This window comes from Oryx dammah, unplaced genomic scaffold (assembly GCF_014754425.2).
Source record: "Oryx dammah isolate SB20612 unplaced genomic scaffold, SCBI_Odam_1.1 HiC_scaffold_2, whole genome shotgun sequence".
In the NCBI taxonomy this organism is placed as follows: domain Eukaryota; kingdom Metazoa; phylum Chordata; class Mammalia; order Artiodactyla; family Bovidae; genus Oryx; species Oryx dammah.
In genome coordinates, this window is record NW_024070186.1 from 79,394,416 (window position 1) to 79,409,144 (window position 14,729).

At 37.4% G+C, this 14,729-nt stretch overlaps 1 protein-coding gene across 1 annotated transcript in view; it reads right to left on the bottom strand.

Moving 5' to 3' along the window:
- Positions 1–14,729, bottom strand: part of P3H2 (prolyl 3-hydroxylase 2) — a 179,709-nt gene that overhangs the window by 44,942 nt on the left and 120,038 nt on the right. Inside the window, exons 2-3 of the mRNA XM_040253206.1 lie at positions 3,822–3,974; positions 1,415–1,604 (exon numbers count right to left, since the gene is read on the bottom strand). Of these exons, the coding sequence (XP_040109140.1) occupies positions 1,415–1,604; positions 3,822–3,974 (343 nt within the window). The remainder of the gene's footprint in view (positions 1–1,414; positions 1,605–3,821; positions 3,975–14,729) is intronic.

Here is a 14,729-nt window from a genome sequence, read left to right on the forward strand (position 1 = left end):
CTTAATCCCATTACTTAATCTTTCTGAGGTCTAAATTCCTCACTTAAAAGGGGAGAAGAGGGTGAATAACAATACCCACAGGGAGTTGTTTAGAGGATTAAAAGAAATATAAAAGTGATATAACTATATAAAATATATACTGCAACTGCTAAAAAATGTTGCTTATTGTTATTACTACCAACAAGCAAAAATAAACTGTTACTAATAATAATTCACACTATTTAAATATTAGTGATATTAACTGTTTACCTATAAACATTTTGCAACTTTTCCACTTACCATTAAAAGTCAACTTGATTTATAATATCTTTTGTACTTATCAATCTTTTAAATTCTATCTTTTTCTTCAAATTCATCTTTTGTCTGAGAACTATCCTTTTGTTATATGAGTATTCTCTTACATTTTCTTCTAACAGTTCTATTTTTTATGTTAGTATAATACAATTTAAACTAATACTAAACTAATATAATACAATATAAACTAATATTGTATTACTATAATACAATTTGTCTTTGTGTATTTTTTCATATGCAGCAGAGAACTCACTTCCCACCATAAAGTTAGGTTAGGTTAACTAGTTAACCTCCTCAGTTAATGTCACTTTGTGATATATTAAATCCCTGTATGTAATAAGTTATTCATTTAAGTAATTGAAGAAAACTAAACAAAGTTATCGGAGAAGGCAATGGCACCCTACTCCAGTACTCTTGCCTGGAAAATCCCATGGACAGAGGAGCCTGGTAGGCTGCAGTCCATGGGGTCGCTAAGAGTCGGACATGACTGAATGACTTCACTTTCACTTTTCACTTTCCTGCACTGGAGAAAGAAATGGCAACCCACTCCAGTGTTCTTGCCTGGAGAATCCCAGGGACGGGGGAGCCTCGTGGGCTGCCCTCTATGGGGTCCCACAGAGTCGGACACGACTAAAGTGACTCAGCAGCAGCAGCAGCATACAAAGTTATTCACTACTACATGGGTAAAAATGAAAAGTTGCAACTTTCTTAATATTTATCAGTAAAAGACTGGTCAAATAAATTATGCTTTCCCCATATAATACAGTAAGGTAGATCTACATGTACTTACATGAGAAGAAATCCACAATATGTTGTTAAGCACAAAGTAAAACAAAAACAAAACATATACTTAAAATCAGTATTTATAATATTGACTTATTTCAATAAAAATTAAATAATAATTATAATAAGTACATAGATATTTAAGTATGCACATGAAAAATCTTGGGAGCACCAAAATTTAAACTAGGGAAAATAATTCATGAGAGACATGATGTGATATGTACATGAGAATCTTTTTACACTATTTAATTTTTACAATACATACTTCTACATTGTTGGAACAGTTTGGCATCTAGTGTTCCTACAATCAGAAAATCAAAGAAAAAATAATCTTTACCTGCAATGGCTTCATAGAGACCAGCTTTGTACCCTAAGTATTCATATTCCTCAAATCTCTGAGGACCCTCACACAGGGCTCTGCACTCCATGTCTTCATTGAAATATTCTCTTAAAGCTTGTTCAAAGTACTTGATAGCTAGTTCAAAGTCATCGGCCTCGTAATGTTTGACTCCTGCACTGTAACTCTCCTATAAAGAAACAGAAAAAATAAAAATTTTAAGACCACCCAAGAAGAACTTGAATGGCAAGATGCAGGCAGATTCTAGATCACTTAGGAAGTGGGGCAGGGGATTCTTTCACTGTGGAAGATGAAAAAGGGTCACACTGGGAGATAAAGGGTAACTGCCCTGGCTTCAGTTCAGTTCAGTCCAGTCGCTGGCTTCAACTCATTATAAATGAGAAAGGACTGACTGAGTAAGCCTACTGCTGCAGCATCAATCAATTTCATTTTCTTCCTGAGATCACTCAAGACTTTGATTTCTAACCTGTTTGAATGTAGGTAGGGCTATGCAACCAAGGGCAGGGATACATGTGGATGGATGAGATGCTCATTTTCAAGCCTGGTTCAATTTTTTTAAAAAGAAGAAAAAAAAACTTCCATCTAAAATCTCCCTCTCTTAGCTTTTTCTTCAGTCCCTTGAAGGTCATACTTTGAGAATGGTGATTTCATTTAAAGGAATAATTGTATGCATGCATGCTCCGTCTCTGCATGGCAGAAAGCAAAGAGGTACTGGGGAGCCTCTTGATGAAAGTGAAAGAGGAGAGTGAAAAAGCTGGCTTAAAACCCAACATTCAAAAAATGAAGATCATGGCATCCAGTCCCATCACTTCATGGCAAATAGATGGGGAATCAATGGAAACAGTGACAGACTTTGTTTTCTTAGGTTTCAAATATCACTGCAGATAGTGACTGCAGCCATGAAATTAAAAGATGCTTGCTCCTTGGAAGAGCAGTTATGACAAACCTAGAGAGCATTTTATAAAGCAGAAACATTACTTTGCCGACAAAGGTTTGGATAGTCAAAGCTATGATTTTTCCAGTAATCGTGTATGGATGTAAGAAGGCTGAGCGCCGAAGAATTGATGCTTTTGAACTGTGGTATTAGAGAAGAGTCTTCAGAGTCTTTTGGACTGCAAGGAGATCAAGCTAGTCAATCCTCAAAAAAATCAGTGCTGAATATTCATTGGAAGGACTGATGCTGAAACTGAAGCTCCAATACTTTGGCCACCTGATGCGAAGAACTGACTCACTGGAAAAGACCTTAATGCTGTGAGAGACTGAAGGCAAGATGAGAAGGGGGCAACAGAGGATGAGATGGTTGGATCATATCACTGACTCGATGGACATGAGTTTGAGCAGGCTGCAGGAGTTGGTGATGGATAGGGAAGCTTGGCATGCTGCAGTCCATGTGGTCGCAGAGTCTGACATGACTGAGCGACTGAACTGAACTGATGCTCAGTCGCTCAGTTCTGTCAGACTCCTTGTGACCCTGTGGACTGTAGCCCTTCAAGCTTCTTTGTCTATGGCATTTTCCAGGCAAGAATACTAGAGAAGGTTTTCATTTCTTGGGGGACAAGAAATGTCCTTGGGGGATCTTCCCGACCAGGAATTGAACCCATGTCTCCTGCATCCCCTGCATCAACAGGCAGATTCTCTGCCACTGAGCCTCCTGGGAAGGAATAATTATGTAGCTTTGTTGTTGTTTTTCAGTCGCTAAGTTGTGTGTGACCTTTTGCAACCCCTGGACTGCAACACACCAGACTTCCCTGTTCTTCATTATCTCCCAGAGTTTGCTCAAACTCGTGTCCAGAGTCAGTGATGCCATGCAATCATCTCATCCTCTGTCATCCCCTTCTCTTCCTGCCCTCAATCTTTCCCAGCATCAGGATCTTTCCCAATGAGTTGGCTCTTTGCATCAGATGACAAAAGTATTGGTGCTTCAGCTTCCTGCTTCAGCTTCAGCTTTATGTAGCTTTAAAAAAATCAAAATTTGAAATGTATGGGTACCCTGTAAAAACCACTGAATTGGTTGCTGGGAAATCACAGGATGCCTTTGAGCAAATCACATGGGTTTCAACTCCAGTGGGTAAAATTGAAGTGCTGTGGGTGGGAGGCATTGGGGCGCAGGGGAAGGCTGAAGCTCAGAAAGGGCTACAAATATTTACATCATGTCTTACTTTTCACCACATAATACTGCTTTTCTAAGTTAATTTTCATTTCTCTCTCAATATTTTTAACCCTGCACTACAATGTTTCATCTAGAGACTCTTAAAGTATAAACATGATACTGTATTGGAAATTGAGAATCAATGTGAGATATCCACTCATAGGAATTTGCTCTGAATCCATTGAACCTTGGTAGCACTTAGCTCCTCATGGTTAGTTCAGGATCTCCAAATCTCACCAGGTGTGGTTTGGCCTCCTGGTCTACCAGCTGGAGGTCTTCAACGCCCGTCATCGTTCTGTAATTTTCGATGTTCTGCTGTATTTCCATGTGCTCGGGGTTGGCCATGAAAAATGTGTGTGCTGCCGCCACTGCCTTTTCCATCTGGTTAAGCTATAAAGAAGGGGGAAAAAAAGGACCAAATGAAGGCAAATATTTTTAAACCACATTCAGTACCAGTCCAAGGGTTCAGAGACTGAAAGTGCCAAGGCTGGGTTCAATCCCTCCACCCAGCCTCCACACTAAAGGGCAGGAGGTTAATAAACAAGTGCTCCTACAATGATATGTGGGTATGGGTATTTTGGCTATGGTGAAAATGGATAAACATGCTTTGTTCTAAGTTTGTTCTCTTCTCCCTCATTTCGAAGCCATCTGTGTTTCCTGGCAAATTGAATCAACATACTTCTGTTTGTTTTGTGATTGATCAAAATCAAAAACTGCCAATGCTATGCCATGTCCGATTCACATTTTCAATATTTTTGTCTTTTTTCTCTGATTTTCTGCTTGTTCCTTTTGCTTTTAATCCTGACAATAGAGGAATAAACTGTGACTTTCTGAAGTATGTGACTGGGGACATGTTCCACTATACCAAGTTTGCTATAAAGGCTTTAGAATATGAAGAACACAGATTTTAAAATAATTAATTATTCCAATCCATACGAGATGCTAAATATTGTACAGAAAATGTACTACTATGTTTCTTTAATTAAGAAATTGATTCCAAACTTATAACTTGAATTCTCATTAATACAAAAAGAAAGGTTTTCAATAAAATACAAAGACACTATAAATCTCCTCTTAAACCACTTAATATGCTGTTCCCCACGTAACATGCAATGGTGTATTTTTTTAAAACAAAATGAAATTAAATTTGCTTGATTTAATACATTTTGCCTTATGTTTTCTCCATGGAGAATATCTATAGACAAAGTCTGACCTCAGTTCAGAAAAGTGAATAGTCACACTAGCACTAGTCATTTTACAATGAAATGCAAATTACATTACAACCATTTTGAAGTGTCAGTTGAATTCAGTCACTCAGTCATGTCTGACTCTGTGTTACCCCATGAATCAGAGCACACCAGGCCTCCCCGTCCATCACCAACTTCCAGATGCCACCCAAACCCATGTCCATTGAGTCGGTGATGCCATCCAACCATCTCATCCTCTGTCGTCCCCTTCTTCTCCTGCCCTCAATCTTTGCCAGCATAGGGTCTTTTCAAAAGAGTCAGCTCTTCGCATCAAGTGGCCCAAGTATTGGAGTTTCAGCTTCAATATCAGTCTTTCCAATGAACACCCAGCACTGATCTCCTTTAGGATGGACTGGTGGGATCTCCTTGCACTCCAAGAGACTGTCAAGAGTCTTCTCCAACACCACAGTTCAAAAGCATCAATTCTTCTGTGCTCAGCTTTCTTTATAGTCCAACTCTCACATCCATACATGACCACAGGAAAAGCCATAGCCTTGACTAGACGGATCTTTGTTGGCAAAGTAATGTCTCTGCTTTTGAATATGCTGTCTAGGTTGGTCATAACTTTCCTTCCAAGGAGTAAGCGTCTTTTAATTTCATGGCTGCTATCACCATCTGCAGTGATTTTGGAGCCCCCCAAAATAAAGTCAGCCACTGTTTCCACAGTTTCCCCATCTATTTGCAATGAAGTGATGGGACCAGATGTCATGATCTTCATTTTCTGAATGTTGAGCTTTAAGCCAACTTTTTCACTCTCCTCTTTCGCTTTCATCAAGAGGCTCTTTAGTTCTTCTTCATTTTCTGCCATAAGGGTGGTGTCATTTGCATATCTGAGGTTATTGATATTTCTCCTAGCAATTTTTATTCCAGCTTGTGCTTCTTCCAGCCCACCGTTTCTCATGATGTACTCTGCATAGAAGTTAAATAAACAGGGTGACAATATACAGCCTTGATTTACTCCTTTTCCTATTTGGAACCAGTCTGTTGTTCCATGTTCAGTTCTAACTGTTGCCTTCTGACCTGCACATAGACTTCTCAAGAGGCAGGTCAGGTGGTCTGGTATTCCCATCTCTTTCAGAATTTTCCACAGTTTGTTGTAGTCCACACAGTCAAAGGCTTTGGTACAGTCAATAAAGCAGAAATAGGTGTTTTCTGAAACTCTCTTGATTTTTTGATGATCCAGCATATGTTGGCAATTTGATCTCTGGTTCCTCTGCCTTTTCTAAAACCAGCTTGAACATCTGGAAGTTCATGGTTCACGTACTGCTGAAGCCTGGGTTGGAGAATTTTGAGCATCACTTTACTAGCGTGTGAGATGAGTGCAATTGTGTGGTAGTTTGAGCATTCTTTGGCATTTCCTTTCTTTGGAATTGGAAAGAAAACTGACCTTTTCCAGTCCCATGGCTACTGCTGAGTTTTCCAAATTTGCTGACATTTTTTTAAATTTTTACTTTATTTTACTATACAATACTGTATTGGTTTTGCCATACATTGACCTGAATCCACCACGGGTGTACATGAGTTTCCAAACATGAACCCCCTCCCACCTCCCACCCCATATCATCTCTCTGGATCATCCCCATGCACCAGCCCCAAGCATCCTGTATCCTGCATCAAACATAGACTGGTGATTCGTTTCTTACATGATAGTATACATGTTTCAATGCCATTCTCCCAAATCATCCCACCCTCTCCATCTCCCTCAGAGTCCAAAAGTCTGCTCTACACATCTGTGTCTCTTTTGCTGTCTCACATACCGGGTCGTCATTACCATCTTTCTAAATTCCATATATATGTGTTAGTATACTGTATTGGTGTTTTTCTTTCTGGCTTACTTCACTCTGTATAATTGGCTCCAGTTTCATCCATCTCATTAGAACGGATTCAAATGTATTCTTTTTAATGGCTGAGTAATACTCCATTGTGTATATGTACCACAGCTTTCTTATCCATTCATCTGCTGATGGACATCTAGGTTGTTTCCATGTCCTGGCTATTATAAACAGTGCTGCGATGAACATTGGGGTACATGTGTCTCTTTCTATTCTGGTTTCCTCAGTGTGTATGCCCAGCAGTGGGATTGCTGGGTCATAAGGCAGTTCTATTTGCAATAATTTAAGGAATCTCCACACTGTTCTCCATAGTGGCTGTACTAGTTTGCATTCCCACCAACAGTGTAGGAGGGTTCCCTTCTCTCCACACCCTCTCCAGCATTTATTGCTTGCAGACTTTTGGATCGCAGCCATTCTGACTGGTGTGAAGTGGTACCTCATTGTGATCTTGATTTGCATTTCTCTAATAATGAGTGATGTTGAGCATCTTTTCATGTGTTTGTTAGCCATCCATGTCTTCTTTGGAGAAATGTCTATTTAGTTCTTTGGCCCATTTTTTGATTGGGTCGTTTATTTTTCTGGAATTGAGCTGCCTAAGTTGCTTGTATATTTTTGAGATTAGTTGTTTGTCAGTTGCTTCATTTGCTATTATTTTCTCCCATTCAGAAGGCTGTTTTTTTCACCTTGCTTATATTTTCCTTTGTTGTGCAGAAGCTTTTAATTTTAATTAGATCCCATTTGTTTATTTTTGCTTTTATTTCCAGAATTCTGGGAGGTGGATCATAGAGGATCCTGCTGTGATTTACGTTGGAGAGTGTTTTACCTATGTTCTCCTCTAGGAGTTTTATAGTTTCTGGTCTTACATTTAGATCTTTAGTCCATTTTGAGTTTATTTTTGTGTGTGGTGTTAGAAAGTGATCTAGTTTCATTCTTTTACAAGTGGTTGACCAGTTTTCCCAGCACCACTTGTTAAAGAGATTGTCTTTACTCCATTGTATATCCTTGCCTCCTTTGTCAAAGATAAGGTGTCCATATGTGTGTGGATTTATGTCTGGGCTTTCTATTTTGTTCCATTGATCTATATTTCTGTCTTTGTGCCAATACCATACTGTCTTGATGACTGTGGCTTTGTAGTAGAGCCTGAAGTCAGGCAAGTTGATTCCTCCAGTTCCATTCTTCTTTCTCAAGATTGCTTTGGCTATTCAAGGTTTTTTGTATTTCCATACAAATCATGAAATTATTTGTTCTAGTTCTGTGAAAAATACTGCTGGTAGCTTGATAGGGATTGCATTGAATCTGTAGATTACTTTGGGTAGTATACTCATTTTCACTATATTGATTCTTCCAATCCAAGAACATGGTATATTTCTCCATCTATTAGTGTCCTCTTTGATTTCTTTCATTAGTGTTTTATAGTTTTCTATATATAGATCTTTAGTTTCTTTAGGTAGATATATTCCTAAGTATTTTATTCTTTTCATTGCAATGGTGAATGGAATTGTTTCCTTAATTTCTTTTATTGACACATTGAGTGCAGCATTTTCACAGCATCATCTTTCAGGATTTGAAATAGCTCAACTGGAATTCCATCACCTCCACTAGCTTTGTTCATAGTGATGCTTCCTAAGGCCCATTTGACTTTACATTCCAGGATGTCTTGCTCTAGGTGAGTGATCACACCATCGTGATTATCTGGGTCATGAAGATCTTTTTTGTACAGTTCTTCTGTGTATTCTTGTCACCTCTTCTTAATATCTTCTGCTTCTGTTAGGTCCCTACCATTTCTGTCCTTTACTAAACCCATCTTTGCATGAAATATTCCCTTGGTATCTCTAATTTTCTTGAAGAGATCTCTAGTCTTTCCCATTCTGTTGTTTCCCTCTATTTCTTTTTATTGATCACTGAGGAAGGCTTTCTTATCTCTCCTTCCTATTCTTTGGAACTCTGCATTCAAATAGGTATATCTTTCCTTTTCTCCTTTGCTTTTCACTTCTCTTCTTTTCTCAGCTATTTGTAAGGCCTCCTCAGACAGCCATTTTGCTTTTTTGCAATTCTTTTTCTTGGAGATGGTCTTGATTCCTGTCTCCTGTACAATGTCACGAACTTCCATCCATAGTTCATCAGGCACTTTGTCTATCAGATCTAGTCCCTTAAATCTATTTCTCACTTCCACTGTATAGTCATAAGGGATTTGATTTAGGTCATACCTGAATGGTCTAGTGGTTTTCTCCACTTTCTTCAATTTCAGTTTGAATTTGGCAATAGGAGTTCATGATCTGAGCCACAGTCAGTTCCTGGTCTTGTTTTTGCTGACTGTATAGAGCATCTCCATCTTTGGCTGCAAAGAATATAATCAATCTGATTTCAGTGTTGACCATCTGGTGATGTCCATGTGTAGAGTCTTCTCTTGTGTTGTTTTGAGAAATGAAATTCACTGTTACTGAAGTAAATATGGAATCATGGAAGGCATAAAATATTCAACTGAGTTGGCCTTTGACAGTCTGGCCCTCAAGTATCTGTAAGAAATCCTGAGCTATTTCATGATATATAAAAAAATCTTATCCATCACTATAGAAAACATAAACTGCTCTATTTTAAGATCTGACATTCTTATCTTTGTCCAATAATAGTAAAGCCTTCCCTTTTAAATTTGCATATTCTTAGCTACTGCTCTTCCCTTCATTAAATCTTCCCTGATACCAGTTTTGCCTGCCACCTTTACTCTTGTTCTCATGTCAGGGGTTTCAGGAATTATTTTTGCTGTCAAAAATCACTAATTTAGGATTTCTTGTTTCTTCATTAACTAAAATTCCCTCAATTCTTATACACCAACACAGACAAATATAAATTATATTGACTTTACATAATGACAAATATATAGATACAAAGGAAGAGGTTCTAAATTGGGAATATATTTACACTGATTGAACAAATGAACCTGAAAAAAGTCATTTAAACATTTGTGTCTTGGTTCTACATTGAGAAACCCCCATAACACCACCTACCTCATAAGCTTTTGGAAGAATTTATTGATACTACATAGGATTTTGGAAGGATTTATTGATAGTGCTTCAGGAATCACTAAACCTTGAAAAAATAAATAACAGGATACAATTTATATATGATCTATTAATTTCAAGGATGTAAACATATTCTCATTAATGCTGAGTATGTATAGTCTGCAACTGCCATAAAAATATAATTTATGAGGATATAATAAGGTACATGTGGTCAGTGAAAATGGCCTCCAGTTAAGAGTCGACTATAACTTATGAACATAACAGGTTAGCACTGACACACTCTAGTTTTATAACACCAGCCATTAACATTGAATGAATATAGATAAAATTCTATATATTTTTCACCTTCATACCTTCATGGTTTGCTCAGACTGCACCCTGATCTTGAGATCTTTTGTTTTTTGTTTTTCTTCTTATTGAAATCTAACATATCCTATAAAGGCAAGCTTAAATCCTGGCTTCTCTAAGAGATTTTTCCTCAACCCTAAAGCTATAGTCAAGCACTGCTTATCATCTTACCCTTATTCCTCTACTGACACTGATCAGACTCTGCCATACATGGCACTTAGCTGACTATACTTGTTACTCCTAGTAAAGCTCTCTGAGGATAGGGACCACAGGACTTGTTTATCTTTTTTTCCATCTACTTTATAAATGGATGATGTCTCTGATATGTCCAAGTAAAGATAAAAACAAGTTCTAAGAAGCAAATATTTACACACAAATCAAAAGGTATGTTACATATGAGTATGCTTCACAAGCTATAATGGACTAAAAAGATGGAAGCTTAATAGCAAAATCTCTGAAGTTATTATTCACACTGAGAGCTTCCAATATTGTTTATCACTGATGAATGTGATTCAGTAGCTCTTGAAAATGGTCAGCCAACACTGACAAATTGGTTCCTTCTCTTAAATTTGACCACATTAGTTTTTTTGTTTATTTGGTGCTTTCCCTATTTATAGCCCATTATTAAACACAATCCCATGTTCTCCAATATAAATATAAAGAAGATTTCATGACTTAAGTTTAATCCATAAAACTGGCTTTTAAATTATTGTGAACCAGTTCAGGAAACTAGCATTGCCTGCCAGAGACTATAAAACAGGCCATTATTTTAACTGGAAGCCTGATATCTGTGTAGACCTTTTTAGAAATTAGATACACACACCTAACACAGTGGGAAAAGTCCAGGTCAACATGTGTATGCTACATATACAGCTGAACTGTAGATGGAGATTATTATAGGGTCTTATAAGTATTAGGTTTCAGCTAAGGAAGACTTTACCCACTATTCCACTGAAACAAATAAGAAGCTAAATGCCTTTAAAGGCTTCAAATTGGATTTCCTTTAAGAACAAATTAAAATATACCCACAGGAGAGAGTAACTCTAACGTGAGGGTAACTCCATGCATTAGAAATATAAACTGTAAAATAAAGAACAGCTGGAGAAAGGGGGATGGTTCAACAAGATGGCATGACAAGTTTAAGGGAGTTTGTTGCTCTACTGTGATATGAGAAATACTGTTAAGAAATGCCTTTGAGAAGCACTGAGCCATTTCATCTCAGGCTATGCAGAGCTAAGGCAAACATTTTCTCCTGCCAGCCATGCTGCATGGAAAAATACTAATTAAATCAACACCCTGCTGATGTTCGGAAGTTACTCTTTCCACTGGTGAGTGAATCAGACTCTTGCTGTCGTTCAGTCACTAAGTTGTGTCTGATTCTTGTGACCTTGTGGACTGCAGCACACCAGGATTCCTTGTCTTTCACTATCTCTGGGAGTTTGCTCAAACTCATGTCCATTGTGTTGGAATCAGACTCTACTGACTCAAAAATGGCTTTTCACAACAAATAATAAAGTAGTATTTCAAAAATATACATTGACTATTTAAAAACCTTCAATAGCTATCCAATGACCACCGAGGTAATTTCAGAAACTATGCTCCATGGCATTCAAGACATTGCAGGATTTGGCCCCTGCTCTATCTTTCTATTCCTATTCACCACTATGCAACTTTTCCCAGGAAATTTCTAGAAAAATTCCTAGAAATTTTATAATTTCCTATCTTCTTATTCAAGAAAACACAGATAGACCCAGAACTCCAGCCATACCAAGTTCTTTATTTCACTCATTCACTTATTCAGCAAATATTTATCTTGCACTAAATCTATGCCAGGTACTGTGAAAGTCAATGAGAATAACTACACAGCCAAAATAGACAAAACCCCACTTTCCAGGTGCTTATGGTCTCATCCAAGCGGACAAGCTTTAAATAAATAAATCATTAATGAAAGTAAGTGTAGATTGCATTAAGTGCTATGAGGAAATGAATGAACAGACAGTCCAGTACAAGCTGATTGGGTTGGGATAGGACTCCTTTAGATGAATCCATCAAGGAAGGACTCTGCAATGGGATTTTTGAGCTGATACTTAAATGCTGAAAAGCCAGTCATGAGCAGAAGAGGTGGAAGAGTGATTCAGGCAAAAGAAAGTCAAGGGCAAGAGCCCTGAAATGGAAAAAGTCTTGACATGTTTCAAAAGCAGAGTGGAGACTAGGGAGAGTGACTTGAGAAGTCAGAGAACAGATAGCTTGTAGGTTATGGTAAAGAGTTTGAAAATGGCATCATCAACTCAAAGGACATGAGTTTGAGCAAACTCCTAGAGATAGTGAAGGATGGGGAGCCCGGCGTGCTGCAGTCCGTGGTGGCACAAGGAGTCGGACACAAGTGAGCAACTGAACAACAACAAAACTAAGTGCAAGAGGAAACCATTAAGGAATTTTAAGTAATACATAATTCATATTTTCAAATGATAATTCAGACTGCTACGTGGAGAAAGATCTTGGGTAGCAGGCAGGAGAACATTTCAGTAATGCAGAGCAGAGGTAATGTTTTTACATAACAAAATAAAAATAGGACAGCACAGGTTGGCCACCTCCCCCCTCCCTTTCACCCATCCCTCTTCCATTCCTTTCTCCTCCTTTCCATTTTTGCCCATTCTTGACATAGCAATGTTTCTCAATTCAGAAAGCAGACACATAGCCCAAAATGAAACAATTCTAAAATGTTCAAACTTATTTTAAGGAAGATGCACTAATTCCTTTGCTTCTGAATTAGCATAAATATGAAGCTCAAACATTTTGAATATGAGTTTAGAACAGCTTGTAATACATGTATAAGAAAGGAAAGAGATTGATTCTGAAACACATTAAAGCACGTTGAGAACACTGTATACTTTTGAAACAGAATATTTAAGATAGTGTTGCATCTTCTGAAGCCTTTTTATACAGTCAAGGTAAAACATCAAGCCTGAAATAAGTAATTTCAATTCCTATATTCAAGCAACATTTTCAATAAAGAAGGGAATTCTTTCTCTATTTTTATCACCCTCACTTTGGGAATTCATTCAATTCCATGCATTACAGTTTGATGCAATGCTATTAAAATATATTTTTATCTTGGCTCTTTGCTTAAAATTTCACAGTAGTAACTTAAGAGAATTTTTAACCCCATGTGAAGTTTCTTATCTACTACCAAACATGTAAATAGACAGTGAAGACGTCTCATTTCTAAGCCATAGTGGAATTTTTAAGCTTTGATTAGCAGTATAATCATACTAGCTGGAGGGAAGGGGAGTCACCAGATTATAGCATATCATGCAAAACACTAAAAATTTATGGGCTAAAAACTTATAGTCTTATTGTCCTTATTGTCTTGACTACTAGGAAGCTCAGAACTAAATTTTATTCTCATTTGCAGTAACTGGATTATGTTGTGTTCTAGTATATCAAACTGAAGCTAGTATATTTTCATTCTTTTCTTTGAGGTTGTTTTTTTTTTCCCCCATTTCAAAAATCTCCTTATAGAAATAATTGATTTAGCAAGGTAACTTCAGTTCTTTTGGACACAGAGAAGGTATAATTTACTCAAAAGATAATGCCCCACAGTAAAGGAAATTTCTAGTAATTAAATTTTTTCCTACTTGTCAAGGTAGAACACATAGAATTTTTTAGCTTTAAAGAACATATATTAATTCACAAATTAGGTGTCCATATTAATATAGAAAGGGAACTTATCTTTGCATTTTTGGAATGTTAGTCTAAAGTGTAGTCATGGTTATCAGTAAATATTTGTAGCTTTCAAAATGCTGTTTGGTAAGGATTAGATGAGGAATGACACATTTAAAGAGTAACATTTTCTCTTGAGGAATAAGTTGGAAAGGAAACATATGTGTTTTAAAGCACTTTCTTTTGCCAAACAGCTTATACCCTTATTTATTGTCCTGAGCCTGATTAATAGACTTCTGTTTTTTTCTAAACACTCTGGTGCAGTTTTAATCTTATGTTTACAACTTAATGTTAAACACATAAAGTAACTCGCCACCATCAAATGAGCTCTGTGGAACAACAAATCTATCAGTTAAGCATGCTAGAAGATTTCTTATCTAAATAAAAACCATCTTTTAGGGTAAGGAAAACACTAAAGTAAAGAAGCAAAACTTTTAAACATATTATTTCATATTAGAGACTATTTAAAACAAAAAGTCCTTGACTTTTTGAGGAACACACACACACACACACACACACACACACACACACACACACAGGGAACTCAAAGTACCAGCCAAAAAATGTGTGTGTGCTTAATTTGGACCAAATCTCTCAAGCTGTCTGTGTATTGTCTAAGTTCCTAACAAGACAGCAGCCAAGACTTGGATGGTTGCTGGGTGAGGAGAGAGGACTGTCTAAGTGATGCAATGTGGACAAGTCCTGTTTACCACTTATCAAATGAAATTGATGTGTGGTTTATTGGTATGCCACTGTTATTTTTGGTTTTAAATATTAGGACAGGGTAAGACTGCACTACTGAGAAAGCATCTCAACCTCTGTGGTATTGTCCAGAAGTCTCCCTTGAGGTGTCAGAGAATGACTAATGGTTACCGAAAAGTAAGTTTGGGCCAAGACCTCTCCGACATTTGCTTCCTGCTACTGTTTTTGGAGACACAGCTTTAAACTTCTTTGAACATGTCTTTGGAAGGTGGT